The following is a 15,265-nucleotide window of genomic DNA, read 5'->3' as shown; positions in this document are numbered from 1 at the left end:
TGGAGACGAGCCGGAAGACAGATGGGGGTCCGTGGTCAGAGCCACAGGTGCGTCCAGTCAGCAGCAGAGCCTGTGTGCGCCTTTGGAACTCCACAGCTGGGGAGGACGGGGGCCTGGGGCAGATGCTCGGAGGAGTGATGGCTGAAGACCCCAGGAACTTGGTCAAAGCCATCAGTTCACTGGTTTCTGATGCTACAGACCAGTCTGGCCAGTCGTAGAATTTCATGAAGCAGAGCGTCGGCCACGCTCTGTGTCTCCGCGTGGCTCCCTTCTCCCCAGGACCACAGCAGGCCGCGCGCAGAAGGCTTGTGTTCGACGGGGCCCTGCGGAGCGCCGGGGGTCCTCGTGCATGTTCAGGGAGCGTGTCTCCCGGGCAGGGGCGCAGGGACCGGGCGCATGGCAGGACTCGGTGTTCATGGGCAGACACGTGCACAGAAGAGACGGCTGGAGACCGTGCGGAGAGCTGTTTGAGGCTAGGTCACGCAGGTCTCTCATTCTAGGTGTCGTGGGCACACTTGAGGAGCAGGACGTGCCCGCAGAGCTTTAACTGCTTGTCTGTCTGACAGCTGGAACGTCTCCTTTGTGTCCTCGGCCCTCGCCGTCACGCCCACTGGGCTTTCTTCCTCAGACTGGAGTCCGGCAGGGACATCGGGCAGGGACATTACCGTGACTTTGCCAAGTGACCCTTCTGTTCACACGCCTCTGTTTGGAGCAGGAGCTCGTGGACCAGCCGATTCACTTGTGCCGTTCAGGCCTTTATGTGGGTCAGCAAGCTGCCAAGTTAGCTCAGCAGACCGCGGCCGTGAGGGCTCTTGTGTCTCCGCTCGGTGCTGGGCCGCACGTTAGGAAGCTCTGCGAGCCACGTCATCAACGTTCCGGACAGCTTGAGGTAGACACCAGCTTTCAGAGAAAACACTAGAGATTGAAGATAATACGTGAAAACAGCATTTTTATCGTTGGAAAGTGAAACGGGGACACAGGTCCTACTTTATGTCTCGTGATCTGGGGGCCAGTCCGTCCAGGAGGCCGTGGCCGGAGGAGTTGTGACGAGCACCGCTGGCCTGAAGCTGGAGGGAGCGCCCGGGTCGCCTCGGCCTCGTCTGCTTCGGGAGTGCGGCCACGCGGACTGGGCAGCACCGCCTCTGTCCCCTTCTCTGCGTCCTCCTTGGGGAAAGGGATCACTAACTCGTCTGGGCACATTTCAGTTCTATCGAGAGAGAAGGTCGCCCGGCACAGGGAGTGACCCGGGAGCTTGCGTTTCCAGCCTGGGCACGTTCCTGTTCCCCGCTTGCCGGCCTTGTCTGCGCAGGCAGAGGCCGTGAGGAGTCCGGGATCCCCACGGTCCTGCGCCTTCCGGACGCGTGATGGGAACGCTCCCCAGGGCCTGCGATGTGATCCGTGTGGCCTCTGACAGACTTGCGTCGTTAATTCAGTAAAAAGCGAGTTTTTTCTCTTCACATACTTGGCTTTTAGGTTTTTCCTTAAGATTCTGAGGTTTTTACCCAGCATCGTTCAAGTAGCGTTTACAGAACAGGTCGTTACGCATCACCGGTTTTCACGGAGCCCAGTCGCCCTCGTGTAGAGGAGAGGCCTGGAACGATGTCTTTGCTCTGAAACAGACCCTTTTGCCCGCGTCGAGCGGGAGCCCAAGCAGCTTGAAGCATCGCTTGGCTGCGGCTCCTCCGTACGCACGAGTCTCCGTGTGCAGAACGTTTGTCGGCATCTTGCCGACAGTCGGCAGGACGGACGCGCACGCGGGTTTGCCATCTGCAGACGCGAGGGGCGACGGGCTCCTGCTTGCGGTCGGTGCTGACGCCCGCGGGGCACCTCGCGGTCTCCGGGAGGCTGTGATTGTCTTTCCAATACCTGATTTTTTAGATTCGTTTTCCTCTTGAAAAGGTCCGAGGCAGGGTTAAAGGCCTGAAGCGTCTTGAGAGGAAATTTAACAGAATTATCCTAACGGGAGGTTTGCTCATGAGCCTAGAGCGGGCACCGCGGGGAAGGGTGAGGGCGAGTGCCAGTGCGCTAGCTCTTAGAATTAACCCCGTGCTTGCTGGCACATGCTCTCAGCTTAGGAGCGAAACCCGCGTGTCGTTTGAGGACGGCACAGTGACATGACGATGGTTGCCGTGTTGTCGTGGCTGCCACTGTGCCGCTTCCACACCCTCACCGAGGTCAGCGTGGCGGTGACGGAACTGGTCTTGGGTTGAAGGTTTGCTGCGCTGGGACCTCACCTGTCCTGTCCGAGCCCTCACAGTCCATGCAGAGGAGCCCAGCGGTGCTTTGGGGTGCATGAGGCCGGGGAGGTGAGGAGCGGGCAGCCCAGTCCCCGAGTGCGCAGGGGGGTGGGGGGAGGGGGCATGCCCTTCACCTTTGTAGAGAGGGGCTGCTGCTGGCCAGCCTTGTCGGGAGCCGCCTCGGGGCACCGCCCAGTGGGTTTTTGTGAGTTAAATACATCTGACGGCCTTTCTTCCCTTGACAATGCCTGGAAGCTGCTGTGTGCTCGCTCAGGCCCCCCACAGACGGCTCTGTCCTCGGCTGCGGCGTGTGGCCAGGGGAAACGGGGCCCACACACCCATGGCTCTCGTCTTGAGACGTGGATTGACAGGAGGCCGTTCAGACTCGTCTGTGCTCACCCACGTGTGCGGGGGTCCCAGCAAGCAGCTCTGACGCCACCTGCCCCCACACACTCCCCCTTGTCTGATACCAGTCACGGGGCGGGGGTCCTGGCTTGTCACCCCTACAGGTGACCGACCAGCTGTGAATCAGGGTTCCCACCACCCGCTCCTGGGGTCCCACACTTCGCTAGGGCTTTTGCACACATACTTACCTTTACTGGCTTATTACGTAAGAAAGAGCGTGACAGACAGATGAACCGCCAGACGGAGAGCCACCTGGGGTCCCACTCCGGGGAGCTGCTGCCCCCGTGGAGTTGGGGTGGGCCGCCCTGCCCGGATGTGGAAGCGCCCCAGGCCCAGCCTCCATCTCCATCTCCGGGCCCCTCCCCACCCTGGACGATGGGGCTGGGGCCGAGGGCTCCAGGCTTCTGCTCCCCGCCCCGTGCAGAGCCCACCAAGAGTCTGTCTGCCGTGTTGCCGGGAGCTGTGTCAGGACAGAGGGACGGAGGCCAGCGAATCTCTCTCTCACTGTTTTATACATCAGATAACCTTGTTACGTAACGATCCACTTGCAGTCTTAAAGACCTAATCCCATTGACTTACAGGGTGTTTGACATCCTTGCCTGCTTGTTCTGTGTGTGTATTTCTGGGGAGAAAGAGAGGCCTTCCGCCCTGAAGTGCGGTACCCGGGACTCAGCGGCGCGGGTTAGTGCGGTCACCTCTGCACTCCACTTGGTGCCTTTTGTAGTAAGTTGATGTTCGTAGTGACGTAGTAACACGTTTGCTGTTAACATCCTGAAACGCTACGGCACTTCTCAGGCGGGCGTACGCTTGGGGGCGTTCCAGAGCCCTTGAAGAAGAGCTTCTAGCCTGGGACTGCACTCTGCAAGCGTCCGCCTTGGCCTCGGCTGCCCTGAGCGCACACGCCCCTGCAGAAGGCAGGCCGGCTGTCGGGTACCGTGGGGCACAGAGACGCCCCTGGCTTCTCCGTCACACACTAGGTTAGAACAAAGAAGGATCGCGGTTTCCGTTGTGCCAGCAGAGCGCCACTCCTCGAGAACGCGGCAGTGTCCCAGAAGTGCCTTAGAGGTGCTCCGGAACGCAGTGCAGTTAGCGGGACGTTTCCGTCCCGTTGCCGTGGGTAACCTCCGTTCCTCATTTTCTCCTTTCCACCCGATCTCTGTCGTTACCTGGCGTCTGTGTTAGAGGACCAGGGTGAGCGGCACCTTCGGCTCGGGTCGTGATCCTGGGGTCCTGGGATGGAGCCCCACATCGGGCTCTCTGCTCAGCGGGGAGCCTGTTTCCCCCTCTCCCTGCCTGCCTCTCTGCCTGCTTGGGATCTCTGTCTGTCAGATAAATAAAATCTTAAAAAAAAAAAAATAGAAGACCAGAGTGAATTTGAAAGGCAGAGACACCAAGGTCAGACCAAGGTGGAAGGCCGACCCTCACCCCAAATCGGATGTAACAGCTCCGTCTGACTGAATGGGTGTTAGGAGGCAGCCCAGCCGAGCTGTTCTGGTGGGAGAGCCACGGGAATCCCCCCCTTGGTGGCTCTCCCTGGGGACCTGGCGTCCCTGGGGGCCCGGCGCTTGGCCTCAAAGCAGACCTGCCCCCGGCTATAGAGGAGCAGTGAGGGCCGATGGTAGGGCCCATGACTACTAGTCCCCGTCGCCCTTGCTTGGCGTGTCCACGAATGGTTCAGTTTGCAGCTCCTGGAAGAGAGCAAAGCCCTGGACACAGCTGGGACCCCGCCAGCAGCAGCGCCCCCGACACTCCAGAACGCCTCCTGGAAGGCAGTCATTCTGTGCAGCTCATCGGTCACGAGCATTTTAACAGAATCCTTTTTCACCACGAAGCTCATTCGTGCACCAGCTAGAAACCCGTCAGAACTGTGCCACCAAGGAGTGACTGCCCGGGCCCGCGGGACCTGCACCAGGGTCACATGTGGGGTGTGCCCGGGCCCGTGGGACCTGCACCAGGGTCACATGTGGGGTGCTGGGAGCCCAGGACAGGCAGCCTGGCCTTGTCGGCGCTCCCTCAGCCTCTTGAACCTGCTGTGCGCCCCCCAGTCCCCCACGGCTGAGGGCCTGGCGGCTGCAGACCCAGGACCCCGTTGTGCCGCCCATGCACCAGGAGTGTATGCGTGAGGTTGGGACTGGTTGGGGGCCATGGGCTGTGGGATGGGCGGTGGCTGTGTTCCGGCACTGACTGTCCCCCTCCGCCAGGTGGATGACATCCTAGGAGAGGGCAGTGATGACAGCGACAGTGAGAAGAAGAGGCCAGAGGAGGAGCAGCAGGAGCGGCCCCCACCCCAGGAGCCCCAGGCCACGCTGGAGGCCACGCCGTGCGAGGAGAGGACCACCACAGGCAGCCGGGGGCCCAGGTGAGGGGCCGGGGCGGGGGTGCCCAGCCTGGAGATGTCTGCAGGTGCGACGGAGTCAGAACAGAGTCCTCAGACCTGGGCGTTTCCAGAAGGTGTTGTTTTCGGTGACAGGAATTTCTCTCCACGTCTTGTGGCTTCAGTTTATTCCTCGTGGACCCCAGTTTCTTCCCCTTGGGGGAGCACATCCTGGGTGCTGTTAGTGGTGACACCCCGCAGGGCCAGCCTGGGGCAGAGGGCAAGGTGGCGCCGTGGCTGGCACGTTGGGGCACGGTGCCCACTTTCCGGCGCGCCCTGCCCTGTTGTTCGTGGCCCCGTCCGTGGGCAGCACACTCGCGCCGCAGCCGCCTTCCCACCAGCACTGACACTGACCCGTCCTCTCCTGGACTGAGGGTAGCCTCCTGGTTCTCCTCCTCCGAAGCCTCCTTTTGTCTCACTTGGATCTGATCACCTCATTTGCTCTTTGCTCAGTTTCCTTCCTTTTTGCCTCTTTCTGAGTCTTCCCACCCCAGTGGCTCGGCTCAATCCCACCAAAGCCAGAGCCACTGTCCCCATGTGCTCGAGCTGCCTCTGGGCCCCGCTGCGTGCTGGGACGGGCCTCACCGCCTCCAGACTCCAGTCCCCCTTCCTGGAATCGGCACTTCGTTGCTTTGCTCCCTCGTGTTGGAGTTGGCGTGTCTTCCGGAAGCTTCCTGGGCCATGCGTGTGGGAGGCAGACACACTGCGCAGCCAGACAGGCCGCCTTGGCTTCGCCCCCCGCCAGCCTGACAGTGGAGCGGGGGCACCGTGTCCCTCGGCTGCAGGCGGCACTGCTCCAGCTCTGTCTGGCACAGTGTCCACGGTGGCACCCACCGTCTGCCGCGGGGAGGACTGCACCCCTGCCCCGTGCGCTGGGCGGTTTGCACGCCCCCCGTCAGAGCCCCGGCTGCTCACGCCCCGCGGGGGTTCAGCAGGACCGCCCCACGGTCAACCCCCACGACGAGAAGCCGGCAGACACGCGTCCCAAGAGCCTCCTCCCAGCCACACGACGGTGGGCCTGCCTTCAAAGCTCCCGTGCCTCAGTTTCCTCTTCTGAAATAGGGGCGTCGGTGGTGCCATCTCGGGTCGCCGTAGGTCAGCCAGTGCGCGGGGCCGACACAAAACACAGATGCATGTGCTCGCCCCGTGCCTGGGCTCTTCTCTTTCCCCACTGAGTCCGCACAAACCCATCGGGTCTGACCCCAAGACGTTCTGTGGGTAAATAAACAGCCCAAAAGAGTTGTTTACGTGAGCAGCCCAGTTCCAAAGCAGGACTGGGCCAGACATCCCAACAGCAGACGGGGAGAAGGCGCAGAGATTCGTGGCCCCGCGTGTGGAAATGTCCTTCCAAGAAGGGCCGTGGACGTGCCGGGCTGCGGAGCAGGAGGACGTCAGCCGCCTCTCACGGCGCGCTTGCTGTCCTGCCTGTCACGCAGCGGAGCTTTCCAGAGCGGGCGTGAAGCCTTGTTGAGTTGTTCTAGGAACTAGTTGTTTAAAATGCTGCATGAGGTGCTGATAACCCTTGCCCGGTCGTGGTGTGTCTTCGTCCCGCTGCAGGGGCACCCCTGGGGTCTGCGGAGCCGGGGGTGCAGGTGCTGGCTGGTGCCCGTGACATGGGACGCCGCCACCACCTGTCCCTGTCGAGTGGAAAAGAAATTGAGGTATTTTTCACTGAGATTCAGAAAGACCTGGGTGGAGCCCACCAGGAGTGTCCTCTTCTCTTGGGCCCGTGGGTGCGCCACCAAGCCCCAGAGCGCACGTGCTCTTTCGTTTCTGTGTTTCCATGGGGCCGTGCCCACTGATGACAGGCTCCAGGCTGGTCGGAAAGAGCCTTTGACGTGGATCGGGTGCTGGCCTTCTGCCCTGCAGGCGGGTGGAGCAGTGTGGGCTTAGGCCCCGGAGGTCTCCTGCGTCTCGGTGGTCAGCCTGCTCAGGGAGAGGCAGTCCGGCTTCCAGCTGGAGGTTTCTCCTGTGCTGTGGAGAACGTCGAAACCAAAGGTGCCAGCAAGGCGATAAGACGCTCGAAATCCTCCAACGTGACGGGGTGGGGGGCAGCCAGACGTAAGTAGGACCGGATGTGGGGCTGAGCCCCCAGCAAGCACCCGGTGTCCACACCTGTCCCGAGGCCAGGAGAGCAGGGCACCCCCAGACTGTGCTCAGGCTCTGCTTGCTGTGTGGGACGTCCGAGCCGGCTTCCGTCATCCCCAAGCCTGGGGACACGGTGCTCCTTCCCAGCTGCCTTCCTCTGCTTCTCCTGAGCTTTGTACGTGTGGCCGTGGTGGGAGCTCGGGGTTTCTGGGGGTGCCCCGCGGCTCTGACCCCCCGACCGCAGCAGAGTCAGACAGCAGCGGCTCCCCGTCAGCCATCGCGGGTGACTTGGGTTTGCGGGCCTCGTTTCTTCCTGTGACAGAGAAGTTGGCCGCTGTGCGTGTCCGGTTGTATTTTATTCTCGCTCACGGGGACTGGGTGCAGAAGGGAGGGACGTTGGGAAGGCAGGGCCGGCTTTGCGCCGGGTGTCTGGTCGGCAGCCCCTCTCGCCAAGTCTGCGTGGTCGAGCGGCTCAACAGGGTCTTCACGCCCAGACAGCCCAGCTGGTCCCTTGGTGCACAGCGGCCACCCCCGGCCGGCGAGAGGCCAAACCCAGCCTCCACAGCGTGGGAACCGCGCCGCCGGCTTCCACTCCCGGAGAAGCTGCTGGGAGCGCGGCCCCCGGGAGCCGCGTGGAGTGAGAGCGAGTAGCGGCCAGCGGTGCGAAGTGCAGCAGGGAAGCGAGCGTTCTCAGAAGAGCGCGCAGCGGCCCGGGCTGTGCGCTTAGACGCGTGGGGCTGCGTGTGCCAGGGGGGCGCGGTGGGGCAGGGGCAGAAGAGCTCCCAGGGCGGAGGGACCGCGTTCTCACACACACCCCGAAAGCTCCTCCAGCTCCAGGGAGGGAGGTGGTCGGCACAGACACCCCCGCCTGCACGCGCCGTGGCAGCCGGGCTGACGGCCAGGGACTGGGCACGCGTAGCAGCTGCTCTGGAGACCGGGCCCGCACGGGTGTGGGAGAGAAGACCAGCAGCAGGCGGACCCCATCAGAAACGAAGGCGAGAGGAGGACGTCGCCGCGTCTCTTCTCTCTTCGTTGAACCAACAGCAGGAGCAGACGTGTAAGACGACGTGTGCGGTGCTGTCTGCGGGGAGCCGGCCGTCGGCTGGCGGAGGCAGAGGAACGAAGCATCTCGGAAGAAACGGTGCACGGGAAAGTTCCCGTGTCGCGCTGTGAGTGTGCTTTCCGTCCGCCCGCTCTCCTGTAAGATGGGAAATCCCGTGCGGTGTACGGCTTGTGAGGACGCGTGGCACACGTAGGTACCGCGTGAATGACACGGCCCGAGCAGGGGGAAGAGTCCATCCCTGTGTCTGACCGGGGGAGACTCGGCTTGGCCCCATCCATCCTGACCACGTGCCGCAGCGTCCGTGCAAGGCGCCCGCAGCCCCTGTCGGGAGGGAAGGCCAGGAGCCCGTGCCCGTCCCGTGGCGTCCCGGCGGGCAGGGGAGACGAACCGGGTCAGAGCCGCACCACCCTCGAGCCTGCGGCGTGAGCAGGTCGGGTGGTCCGAGAGAGACCGACTGTCGGGCCTGCGTGTGTGCTGCTTCCGGGTGAGCAGCGGGCGGTGCTCAGAGGCTGGCCGCCGCTGTGCATCCCGGCGAGGGCCGAGGTGGGAGGCGGACCGGCGGCCGCTCCGTCACCTCCACACGCACACACACGGTGGGGCACGACAGCACCCCCACGGCAGCCCACGCCGTCGGGAGAAGGAGCCCCACGAGAGGACCCCGCTCTTGGCCCCAGGTGGTGAGGCCGCGGCACAAGGGCAGTGGTCGCGGGGGTGTGAGCGTCTGTGAGTGCACACGTGCCAGCCACGGGGCCCGCCAGGCCGGGCGCTCAGGAGACCGGGCTGTGGAGCGAGGGAGGGGCGCTGGTGCCCTTCCCGCTCCTTCTGCGAGGGCGCCCAGATGTCGTCTTGGCCGTCGCAGGCTTTTCAAAACCAGTTGCCACAGATGTGGTCCGGAGAACGTTCCCTCTGCAGACACGCTGGCCGGACGCCTGCACGCCGACTGCAGACCAGGCCGCCCGCTGCCCCTGTTGCCCCTGCAGCCTGCTGGGACTTTCCCACAGGCCGTCGGGGATGCGGCGCTTCCCCTGGTTTCTGCTGGTGAAAACTCCCCTCCGTGGTTCCTGGGACGCGAACTGGCGTTTGTCTTGAGAAAGCGGCAGAGCCTCTGGGGGACCGTCCGGCCGGGCCGTCGGGCCGCGAGCGTCCTTGCTCTCCACGTCGTGACCTGCGGAGGCGCACGGCACACCCGGCCACACAGGCTGCCACGTCCCTGAGCTCACGTCGGGGCAGCTGGTGCGCTCGGCGCGGCAGTGTGGGAATCTGCCAGGTCGGGTCCCAGGTGTGCTGCTCTGGGGCCTGCCTGTGTCCCCGAGCGGGAGCCGTGGATGTCGACTCCGTCCTTCCGTGAACTGGTCGCACGGGCTGGCGGGTCTTGCCTTGGTCAGTGTCACTGTGGCACCGAGCTTTGCACTGGAGCAGGCCCCATGACAGGTTCTCCGTGGACACAGTCGCTGGGGACATGGCTGGGGACATGCCCTCATCTCCACACGGGTCCCCTTCCCCGGAGACCCCTGTACCATGTGCGGGACAAGCCTGGCCTCACAGCAGCGTGGGCTCTTCAGCTCGAGCACGAGTGTGGCCCAGCTCCCGCGCACAGCTGAGGGGTCCTGCGGACAGGGACGGGGGACCCGGTCTGCAGCCTAGAGCCCTGGCTGTCTGCACGCTCTGGGCCCAGCTGCCTTCCACAGCCGCGGGGACACCCCACTCGGGCCGACCGCACAGTGGGGAGTTGACGGCCGCCCTGTAGGCTGAGGGCGTCTAACCCCACATGTCAGGCGACCGGATGGCCCGGGTGCCCGCTCACAGCGCAAGGCAGGCTCCCTGCAGCTGCGCTCACGGGTGAGGAGACGCCCAGAGCACCCACACTTGCTCTGGGCCGTGCACGCGTCTGAGAAGGGAGCGGCCCGGTCGGCCTCGCACGTGCTGTCCCTGCAGGAGGCGACCTGGCCCTCCCCTGCGCACACGCGCACGGAACAGGTGTGTGCGCCCGGGCAGTGGCCTCGCCGAGGGCAGCACGGCGGCTCCTTCCTTTCTGCTAAAATCCAAGCTTCTTTAACCGGCAAGGGGAAAGCACATGGTTTGTGGACACCGAGTGCTGGTCATTAGACACCCACGTGTGCGTGGCCGTCGCAGTCGCAGGACCCGTTGTACGCGCCAGGGACAGTGAGCTTGAGGCGCTGGAGGGCGGCCGCCAGCAGCGCGTTGGGAGGCGGGAACGTCGAGGAGGAAGTGTGTGCGGATGCTGCCGTCGCTCCCCCGCTGGACTCCAGAGTCGGGTGTTCCAGGCTCCGTTTTCTGCAGGGTCCGTCTGTGAGCGTGTCACGAGCCGTGGGTTGTGAGGGGCGTATTGACTGTCACCTGCAGGCCTGTTTCCAATTCTGGAGATGAGTTTTCGGGGGGAGGGAGAGCCTCCAGCAGACCCCTTGCTGAGCATGGAGCCCCACTTGGGGCTCGATCCCATGACCCTGAGATCACGACCTGCACCAAAATCAGGGTTCAGATGCGCAACGGAGCCACTCCGGTGTCCCGAGGTCGTTCTTAATTAGTAAAGTTCAGTCCTGCTCTACGTTACTTAACCAAGCGCCACCGGGCGCCACTGCCCCAGACGTTCTAGAGCCGGCGGAAGGTTCACAGGGCGCCTGGGGCTCAGCCGGTGAGGCGGCTGCCTTTGGCTCAGGTCACAGTCCCAGGGTCCTGGGTTCCCCGCTTCTCCCTCTTCCTCTCCCCCTTCCCCTACTTGTGTACTCTCGTTGTCAAATAAATGAATAAAATCTTTTTTTAAAAGAAGAAAGGTGGGACGCCTGGGTGGCTCAGTGGGTTAAGCCTCTGCCTTCAGCTCAGGTCATGATCCTAGGGTCCTGGGATCGAGTCCTGCATCGGGCTCCTTGCTCGGCGGGGAGCCTGCTTCTCTCGCTGCCTCTGCCTGCCTCTCTGCCTACTTGTGTGTACTCGCTTGCGCGCGCGCGCGCGCTCTCTCTCTCTCTCTCTCTCTCTCTGGGAAATAAATAAAATCTAAAAAAAAAAAAATAACAAAAAAAAATAAAAGAAGAAAGGTTTTCACAAAAGATTTTACCCTAAGTTACCGCCATCGTAAGGGGGCTGTTTCGAGAGAACTTTCTGAGCCGTCTGCGGTTTCTCCGCCTGCCCTGGTCCTGACCCCGGGGGTCCCTGCTCTTCCCCGAGCTCTACCTCTGCTGTCCGCTCCCGCCGGCATGCCTCTGCCTGGGGGGGTCGTCTGAGCTATTTCCTGGGGTTCCTGATCGGTGTCCTCACAGCAGTGGGTCCAGCTTTTTTCTGGACTCAGGGCCTTTGTCCCCAGCAGCAGGAACTCCCTGTCTTTGCTTTTTTGCCTCAAGCTCTCAAAGGGATGAAAGGGAACCTGGGTGGGGACGGGGCTCTCCATGAGGAACAGAGCGTTCGTAGGAGGCGGCGAGGGAAGTCGGTCGCGTTTGTCACTTCCTGAGGCCGGCTCTGCGCAAACCAGAGCACCCGCCAGACGGTGTGGCGGTGTGTGTCCACGCAGCGCGCGGTGTGCTCCCAGTCCGGCCACGACTCCCGGGGCGGGTGGAAGCCCAGGACCGGGAGCACATCCTGACGGTAGATCGTGGGGCGACGGGAGACAAGCCTTCACGTTCCCCCAGCGTGCTCTCTGGCTGCAGGCTGAGGCCGGGCTGGGGGCCGGGAGGACGGGGTGTCCGGAGGATGGGGTCCAGCCACTGTTTTCCCAGGTTTTCTCAAAATCACTGGCGTATTTGGTAAACCTCCACCGCGTGCCAGCAGCCAAGACGTGTTCCTGCAGGTCTGCGCACTGGGCCCACGCACGCTTTCCTGGGCAGTGCCCTGTGGGACACTGGTTTTAGTGGGGTCCTCAGTCGTGTGAACAATAAAAACGCCCCCTTGTAGTAACTCGACAGCCCCTTGCCGCCCGCACGTGAAGCGGGTCAGCTGTTGGCCTGCGTGCTGGTGTGGATACGGCCTCTTCTCTGCTCAGCAAGCGGACAGTCCTCCCGGTGGGCACAGAAGCAGCTTGTTTGGGCGCTTGGGCGACTGACTCCTGATTCCGGCTCAGGTTGTGATCTTAGGGCCGTGGGGTCGAGCCCCGATTCAGGCCGCACGAGGAGTCGCTTGTGTCTCTCCCTCCCCCTGGCTGGCACACGCACGTGCACTCTCTCTCGAAAGTAAAATCCTTGTAACGGACCTTGTCTCGGGATGTCTTGCAAACCCGGAAGTAAGCCACTGCTGAGCTACCTGACCGCGTGTCCGTCAGGCTGCGCCTGGCCCTGGTCTGGGCCCGACGGGGGGTTCAGGTCCTACGGACGGATGTAGGGCTCCCACCGCACGCCTCAGCCCCACATGCTAATAAGCCCCTGCGCTCCCCGTCGCCAGCCTGAGCCCTCGCACAGACACCGTAGTTCTGCTTCCCGAGTCGTCCTCAGGGTTTCTGTCCTTCTTGAGCTCTGACAGGTGCTGTTTTCAGGTTCGGGAGTGTTTCTCACGGGTGGTGTATTGTCTCACCGGTTTGGAAAAGTTTCTTCTGTGTTCTCGGTCTCAGGTCCCATGAGTCCTAGTGATGCAGATAGTCTCCCCGACCTCGTGTTTGTGACTTTGCCAAACAGACCTTCTGTGCCCTTCAGTTTGTGATCAGGGTAGCTCGTGTGGACGTGGACTCGGGAGCGGGGAGTCTGGGGGCAGTGGAGCGTGTGCTGGCCCCGTGTGGCCACCTGGGGTGCGCCTGGGCTTCCAGGTGTGCGGGCGGTGGGCCGGTTCCTCGGATAGACCAGCCTCTCTGCTGGTGCTTTGCGTCCTGGTTCGCGTCTGGTGGCCCTTGGAGTGCTACCAAGAAGTCAGGTCATGGCTCCGCAGGTGGAGGGCTGGGCATCGGGCCTCAGCCACACCTGCCGCACTCATGGTGTCCCAGCCTTGTCCTGTCACCTGCTTGGGACTCCCTCGTGTGCACTGGACTCTTGCTGTGGGGTCGTCTCTGCGGGGCCCGGTGGCACGGGCAACAGAGCGAGTGCCTTGCTCCGGGGTCGGCTGGCTTTGGCCGTCAGCTCCAGCCGGCTCTCGATGTGAAACTAGGACAGCACTTTGCAGTGACCTTCCCCAGAGGACAGTGCTGTGCGGTGTGTGTGCAAGCATGTGGGGGTGTGCGTGCCACGGTGTTCTTGTGGGGTGCACGCGTCTGTGTGTGCCGGGGCATGGACCCTGGTGCCTGGGCGTTCCTGCGGGGTGGACGCGCGTGTGTGTGTGCTGGGCGCGGACGCTGTGCTGGGGGCGTGCGTGCTGCGGTGCCATGCGTGCCTGCCCCTGCTGAGAGCCTTTCACGGTCTGCGTCTGTCTTGCAGGGGCCACAAGCGTAAGCTGCCCGAGGAGGACACTGGCAGCGCGTCCAGCGGGGAGTCCAGCGGGGAGGACGAGGAGGGCAGCAGCTCGGAGGCGGATGAGATGGCCGCGGCGCTTGAGGCAGAACTCAACGACCTCATGTGACCTGTGGGGCACAGGGCAGGCGGGCGCACCGTCCCCGCAGGGCTCCAGCAGCGTCGGCCCTCAGATGTTCTCTTCTCCAGAAAGACGTGTATTTGCGGAGCTCCACATACAGAACCACATAATTTTTCAGAAATAGGTGTTTTTAGAGGTTTTGCTACGGAAAGTCTACTTTTCTAAGGGACGGTGTCCTGGGAGGCGGTGTGCCGCAGATGTCGCCGCCCCCTGCGCAGCCTGGTGCGGATCGGGCAGGCGGGACGTGGGCGGCAGCCAGAGTGCGCAGTGGGGGGCGGGGGGCGCGGGGTCCTCCCCCGGGACTCAGATGTAAAGTTTTGTATATCGATCTCGCGTTGACCCACTGAGCAGATTTCTCTTTCATTGAATAAAACTCCTTTTTGTAAGCTTGCTCTGCTGTGCTGCGGCCGGAGCGGCTGGCACCCGGCCTTCCCCGCGGCCTCGGGGGCCGCGAGCGCTGCGCGTCCAGCCGCTGCGGGTGTCGCTGGGAGAACAGACCTGCCTCGGGCCTGCAGGCCATCCCGTGGGACTGACTTCGCGGTACTTGTAGCGAGGCGTTGAGAACGTGGAGGGTCTCCGTCGTTGGCCGCTCTCAGGTGACGAGCGCCAGATCGGAGATACCCCAGGACCCCAGGCAGCTCCGAGCCTGTCCGAGAAGCTGGAGAGCGGTTCATCACACGGCGTGTCCCCCACACAGCCTGATGGTACCTGGTCCCTGGCGCTGGGTCCGGGTCTGACCCATGGGCCCTTGCGTTCATGCAGCTCCAGGAGGAGCTGGTACGGTGCCCAGAGATCTCTGGGTGCGAGCCTTGGTCACGCTGCCCGTGGGGGTGGTCTCACCACCTCCTCTGAGACGGCCCGTACGGCACCTCCTGTCAGCGGCGGACTCTGGGCTGCAGGTGACCCGGCATGTGTTCGTGAACCTGGACCACAGTCTGAGGTGTTGCTCAAGGACGCTGTTGGCGGAGTGCACCTTCTCCAGCATAGATCAGCTGCACAAGCCTCTCCTCCCCATTCTCTGGACCGCTCGCGGAGTCCGAGGTAACGGGCTGGGTTAAGACTGTGTGCCGTGCGCACTGCCTTCCAGCGCAGGTAACAATCACGGCTCCGCTCGGGTAACCGTGCTAGGACACTCACTTGTCGGAGAAGCGATGGATGGGGCTTCAGGTGCAGCTGGTTCTAGGTGTTCACTGGCCACTCAGGCATCATTAAGAACCTAAATCCCCCTCCAGGAGTTTGGGCTGTCCCTCTGCTACTAGCACTCAGTAGGTCTTCACACAATGGGGCATGATGCTCAGATCCCGTCTGTACTTCTGGTGCCGGGCAGGGGGAGTGTGGGGGCGTCACCCTGCGCACAGGATGGGCGGGGCAGGCAGGCACACGTCCAGCAATCAAGGCACCGCCGTGGCCGTGTTCTCCAGGAGGTGAGCGTAGCTGTTGATTTCCTCTCTCCACAACGGCCGTAAGGGCAGCGTGCAGAGCCTGGCGTGGGAGGGGAGGAGTCTCTGTAACACGCACCGCGATTGCAGACACGGAGGCAGGGCAGCGGTGGTGAAGCGGAAGAAGCTGGAGATTTCCGCCTTAAAGGCCAGACAGCCT

At 63.1% G+C, this 15,265-nt stretch overlaps 1 protein-coding gene across 1 annotated transcript in view; it reads left to right on the top strand.

The window, feature by feature from the left end:
- CTDP1 (CTD phosphatase subunit 1) overlaps window positions 1–13,933 on the top strand; it is a 54,277-nt gene extending 40,344 nt beyond the window's left edge. Inside the window, exons 12-13 of the mRNA XM_032872188.1 lie at window positions 4,844–5,001; window positions 13,513–13,933. Of these exons, the coding sequence (XP_032728079.1) occupies window positions 4,844–5,001; window positions 13,513–13,654 (300 nt within the window). The 3' untranslated portion in view covers window positions 13,655–13,933. The remainder of the gene's footprint in view (window positions 1–4,843; window positions 5,002–13,512) is intronic.
- Window positions 13,934–15,265: the final 1,332 nt, after the last annotated feature.

This window comes from Lontra canadensis, unplaced genomic scaffold (genome assembly GCF_010015895.1).
Source record: "Lontra canadensis isolate GAN:19392208 unplaced genomic scaffold, GSC_riverotter_1.0 scaffold44, whole genome shotgun sequence".
Lineage (NCBI taxonomy): Eukaryota > Metazoa > Chordata > Mammalia > Carnivora > Mustelidae > Lontra > Lontra canadensis.
Note: the sequence above shows the minus strand (reverse complement) of the source record. Positions and strands in the feature narration are given on the sequence as shown.